Source organism: Cyprinodon tularosa, unplaced genomic scaffold (genome assembly GCF_016077235.1).
Source record: "Cyprinodon tularosa strain WSP-4 unplaced genomic scaffold, ASM1607723v1 ctg86, whole genome shotgun sequence".
Lineage (NCBI taxonomy): Eukaryota > Metazoa > Chordata > Actinopteri > Cyprinodontiformes > Cyprinodontidae > Cyprinodon > Cyprinodon tularosa.
Window position 1 is genome coordinate 421,212 of NW_024039629.1, and position 6,000 is coordinate 427,211.

At 39.8% G+C, this 6,000-nt stretch overlaps 1 protein-coding gene across 1 annotated transcript in view; it reads left to right on the forward strand.

Annotated features, from left to right (window-relative positions):
* The window catches only part of LOC119775240 (gap junction delta-2 protein), a 40,449-nt gene extending 37,044 nt beyond the window's left edge, over positions 1–3,405 (forward strand). The window contains exon 2 of the mRNA XM_038273146.1: positions 1,918–3,405. Coding sequence (XP_038129074.1) covers positions 1,918–2,767 — 850 coding nt within the window. The 3' untranslated portion in view covers positions 2,768–3,405. The remainder of the gene's footprint in view (positions 1–1,917) is intronic.
* Positions 3,406–6,000: the final 2,595 nt, after the last annotated feature.

Below are 6,000 nucleotides of genomic sequence, written 5' to 3' on the forward strand. Positions count from 1 at the left end.
CCTAAAAAAACATTCACAGATTTCTTCTTCACTTATGTCACATTATTTTAAGCATGCTTAGTGTGAGCGATTGTCTTCGAGTCAATGAGTCAATGCAATCAACTGGTTTTCCTTAGATAGAAAACTTTGAATCAATTTGACTGTATGATCCGGTGAACTGTAAAATGCCTCGAGATGGCAGGTGTTGTAAATCGGCACTTTAGAAATAAACAGAATTGAATTGAATATGTCATTGTTATATATTTCCTGAGAACAATGTTAGAATAAATTGGTCTCAAATTGTGCAAGAGTTCTCCAAGTGGTAGGGGACAGAATATTGATTTTACCACTAATATGTCCAGACTTTAAACCCATTAACAGTAAATTGCAGATACGGAGTTTGGAAACCTAAAGGACACTACATATCTTATTTAGTCCCCTTTTGTTGAGATGTACCCTAAAGCTTGATGCTAGGTGGTATTTTGTCTCCAATTTATGTGTTGTCTTTAGGGAAGTAAAACATTCCGTTGTTATGGTAATGAACCCATGTATTTATTCCTTTTTAATGTGAATAAATAAGTCCTACTGCATTTGTTACTGTGAACTCCATTTGGAAGTTGTCCCCCTGTAGATGACCCAATTATTTCCTTGGTCTTCTGCCTTTATTGTTCCTCCTCTATCGGGGTGTTTTTCAAGCAAGCAAAACTAGCTCTCATAATCACTTGTGGTCACCTATGTTAAATCTCATTATTTAGCCAAAAGACCTTGAAATTCCATAGTAATGCTTTTATCACCTCTAAACTTGATAACCGCTATTCTCTGTAGACAATCATCTTATTATTAGTTGCAGCTGGTACCAATGCTGCTGCTCAAGTTTTAGGCAATTTGCACTGGCTGTCTTTTTGTATCACTTTTAAATTTCCACAGTTTATTTATACTTGATGTCTGTATGCTGTTAGCACTTGAAACTGAAGTGAAATATCAGCTTTGTTTACACAGAATTCTTACATTTAAAGTCTTTAATGGTTTGGCACGGCTTCATCTTTCTACAAATATTTCCCCAAAAGAAAAGTAAGATCATTTTGTGCTTCTTGTGCAGTGTAGCTCCAAATTCGAGAATATGGGGAATGGCCTTTGTGGTGGCCCCCACAGACTCTTGACTTTGGGTGATAGTGACTCAGGAGGTATGGGTTTGTTCTGTAACTGGAATGTTGGTGAGTGCCGTCCTAGTGGTTAGGGCACAGGGCTTTGAATCCTGAGGTTGGGAGTTTGATTCCCCTCTCCCACAGACTGCCACTCTGGGTCCCTGAGCAAGACCCTTAACCCCACACTGCTCCCCAGGTGCTGCACAATGGCAGCCCACTCCTCCCCAAGGGGATGGGTTAAATGTAGAGAATTAATTTCATTGCTCTGTACTTCTGACAGTGGAATTGCAATAAAATTGAATTATTATTATTATTGCTGGTTCTAGACCCTGCTCCATCCATCCCAATAATTGTGTCTGTTGGCAAGAAACTCACCCACCTTGCATGCCTTTATTGGTCAGTGGGCCAGTCAACGGAAGTTGTATAGCAGCCTTGGCTCTGTCAGTTGCCCCATGGCACCTTCGGCTACAACATAGCTTACCATAATCAGTGCTTGAATGGTTTTTGATTAAATGTAGTTTAAAGCAAGTCCTTTGACTTCATAAGGCACAATGCAAGTACATGCCATGTGTCACAAACCACACAATTTTTCATTATATTGAAGATAAAAAAACTTCTAAATAATCCCATACACCCCAAATATGTATGCAAAAAACTTTTCCATATTAGTAAAAATAAAGGTGATCTGCAGAAAATTAGCCTAAAAAACCCCCACACCTTTGCATTAAACTTTTGTCTTATAGAGTAACTGTTTCTGTCAATAACAACGTTATCTGTGTGTGTTTTTTTGTAGGATCTTGCTGACAGTTGTGGTGATCTTCCGTATCTTGATTGTGGCCATCGTTGGAGAGACGGTGTATGAGGATGAACAGACCATGTTTATATGTAACACTCTTCAGCCCGGCTGCAACCAAGCCTGCTATGACAAAGCCTTCCCAATCTCTCACATCCGCTATTGGGTCTTCCAGATCATACTGGTATGCACTCCCAGTTTGTGCTTCATCACCTACTCCGTCCACCAATCTGCAAAGCAGAGAGACCGACGATACTCTTTTCTCTATCCCATAATGGAGAAGGACTATGGTGGACGGGACGGGGCGCGAAAGCTACGCAACATAAATGGAATTCTAGTCCAGCATGGTGGAGATGGTGGGGGTGGAAAGGAGGAACCTGACTGCTTAGAGGTCAAAGAGATCCCCAATGCTCCTCGGGGTCTCACCCATGGGAAGAGCTCGAAAGTTCGGCGACAGGAAGGAATCTCACGCTTTTATATTATTCAGGTGGTGTTTCGAAATGCACTGGAAATTGGCTTCCTAGCGGGCCAGTACTTCCTTTATGGTTTCAGTGTGCCTGGTATTTTTGAGTGTGACCGCTACCCCTGCCTAAAGGAGGTGGAGTGCTACGTGTCCAGGCCCACGGAAAAGACCGTTTTCCTGGTGTTCATGTTTGCCGTCAGTGGCATTTGCGTGGTGCTCAATCTGGCTGAGCTCAACCACCTCGGCTGGCGCAAGATAAAGGCTGCCATCAGGGGAGTCCAGGCCCGCAGGAAGTCTATCTGTGAGATCCGGAAGAAAGACATGGCACATCTGTCCCAGCCGCCCAACCTGGGACGCACTCAGTCCAGCGAATCTGCCTATGTCTGACAAAAACCTTTAAAACAGGAAGAAAAGGAAAGGAGGAGTGGGATGAATGTGTGCTGGGTTAAATGGATAAAAAGCTTGGGGTCGGGCAGGGACAATCTCTCTTCTGTTATGATGGGAGAAAAAAGAATGTAAAAAAAGACCCAACAGTCTGACTCTGCAGCTTTAAAGTCAAGAGAAGGAGGCAAAGGAAGGAAAACATGATAAAGTCTAAACTAGGACAAAATGTTTTTTTTTACTGCAGAATGGACTTAATTAACACAATGGTCTCATGAGAAGATATTCCTGCCGTTTTTTATTCCTTTCTTTTACAACTAATTACCTATTATCCTTTGTAATGAAAAAAATATATAAACCCACATGGGGCTCGGGAGTGAAGAACAAAAACTAGAGGCGAAGGAAGATGTTGATGGTGTTCTCTTGGGAAATTGGAAGATGGCTGAGGTGTGTGATCCATCTGATGGTGCTTTTCATCTGGACTTTATCAGCTTCCCTTAAAAAAAGTTGGAGGTGGGGAAAGGATGGGGGATAGGACAAGTAAGAGGAACAGCAACATCATTAAAAGAGGAACGGAAGAACTGTCACGGCCTTGACAGACCCTAAAGGATGTAGACAAGTTTGGGAGCTACTTGAGAGTAGAAGGGGGGTGGGGGGGTGCACTGCAAAAACGATCTAGAAATAAGTAAAGAATTTCTTAAATTGAGTGTATTCACCCTTAATTTGAGCAGGTAAATGAGACAGTTTGCCAATGGAATGAGTAATTTTACTCTTAAAATAAGATAATTAGATAAAATGCACTTGAAATAAGACAATGCAATTGTGTTTTCTTATTTTAAGTGTAAATTGTCTTGTTCCACTGGCAAAATGTCTCCTTTACCTCCTCAATCCAAGAACAAATGCACTTATTTTGATAAAAAAATGACTTATCTAGATTCAGATTTTTTGCAGTGTGGGGTTAAAGCTTTCAGACAACATATGATAGAAATGTGAGGAGCGAAGAGAGGAAGCGTTTTTCCCTTTCCGATCCTTTCTCCGTCAGAGCCAGACTGAAGCCAGGAGAAATGGAGCTGCCTCCGAACATTATGTCTTGCCTCCGCTGGAACATCGACACAGGCCAAACCGAGAGAGAAAGACTGACGATGTTTATGCCTTGTCTCTTGGCAAAAGATGATTTCAACACAAACACAGCGTCTAGCTACCATAAACACTCTTTTCTTCACCTCCACTCCATCTCCCTCCCTCTCAGCTTCACGGCTGGCAGCTGTAGAGACAGGGGGCAGGGAGGAATGCAAGTGACAGAAATAACCCCTGCTGCTCTCCTGCTGCATAAACTTTGAAGAGTGAACAAATGGGCAGGAGGGATGGTTAGTTTAAGTCTCTTCTAAAGCGCAATCCACACAAACCTCTATCCATCATTTTGGTGTGCTCATAGACAATGAAGAAGAAAATGAAAGTAGAAGGAGTTAAGAGGAAATTTTTCACCTTACTGTACTGTAAACATTTTTTTTTACAACAAACCACTAAGATTTCTTTTTTGCTTTCAAAAACTATGGTGCCATCCAGATATTTTTCAATATCCTCTAAAAATTGCATAGATCAACCTGGTAGTATTATTTATTCATTTTTAGTATATCAAAATAGACTTATTTATCTTTTGGGAGAGGTTGGATGAGTAGTCCCTGTTCTTTCAAACGTACAAACTGTCTGTGTTTTTCATTTTTGTTTTGTGTGAAGTGTTTCTCACCACTGGGTGGGGTTGATCCATGAATGGTATGAGGGGGCAAGTTGGTGAAAGCTTTGAGGATGTACAGCTGATTTTAACGTCTTTATTTTTATTTTTTACTCTTCGGACTAAACCGAAGTAAGTGCAGATCAACAGCACCTGCACCGTATGTTTCCAACACAGAGCCTTGATTTTTTGTTTTTTTCTGAAAATCAGCTGCCCACCCTTTAAACGCTTAAGGCCTGAGAGCCTGTTGATAAAGGCATGTTTACATGATCCAGATTTTTTTTTTGAATGATCAAGCTGTGTAACAGTACAGTAGCTTCTCTCTAAGAGATTGTGATGTTTTTTTCAGTCTCAGAGGGTTTTTTAATTTAGCTTTTTTTTGTCTTCTCCTTACTGGATTTCAGCATGCATGCAGAGTAAAAGAAAATGTATGGAATGATTTGAAGACAAAGAAAAAAGATGACGGTGGTGCACCTTGATTGACGCAGAAGAGAGGAAGAGTGGCAGACTGTGGCAGCCCCCTGTTGGGATGATGATTGTGTTTCTCGGTCCTCGCAGATATGAACAAATGCATAATTTAGAGCACGGAGCAAACACAGTGGGAAAGAAGAAACCAGATATAGAGACAGTGCAGTGGACCTCATGTTGTATAGTTTTAAAGACATTTTTAGCCAGGACAGTGTACTTCTGTCATTCGTTAGGGACGAGGCTAAATATAACCAAACACTGACACCTCCCTGAACTTTGGTTTCGTATTTTGAAACAGTAAGTATCCTTTAGCTGCAGATTTCAACATATAATGGGACCTACATCTTCCAAATGATGGGGAGGCGTTTATTCAACAAACACTTCAACAATCTGAGATTAGAGGTGTGATACAAGAATTAAATATGGAGCTTCCAACTAATTGAATTTCATATACATAGACTAAATTTGCACTAACTTTAACCTTCCACTATTTATTTGACAAATTGTGGTTCACATTAAAATATAGTATTTAAATATGTTTAATACATGTCAGAAGCTTTTATACAAACAAAAAAGGGACAAAAATTAATTAGTAAAGCTAAAAAATTACATTCAATCAGATTTAAACAGACAAAATGTGAAAACTAGCACATAAATATAGTATTTAAAGTAGTGATCCATATGTTGGGACTGTATATTATTGTCCTTCTTAGATCAGATCTTGGACTGAAGCCACCATTAAAGATTTCATGTCTCTTAGGGGCTGGTGATCATTTTGTTGCTAATTTAAATGGTCTTGGTATTTTAGGCCTTTCAAAAGATACACCATAATTAAATAAACTGCATCATAATAACATATTACACAGATGTTTTCTGTCTGTAAAAGTATTGTTATTAGGTTTTGTAACTTAAATAACTCAGCCTCTGTCCCAAAAACGTTAACATGGCAGCTTAAAGAAGAAATTAGTGATTTTCTATGTGAGTAAAAACTATTCATAATTTACTTTAGTTAATCCCTGTGAGTTTTCAAAATCTTCAG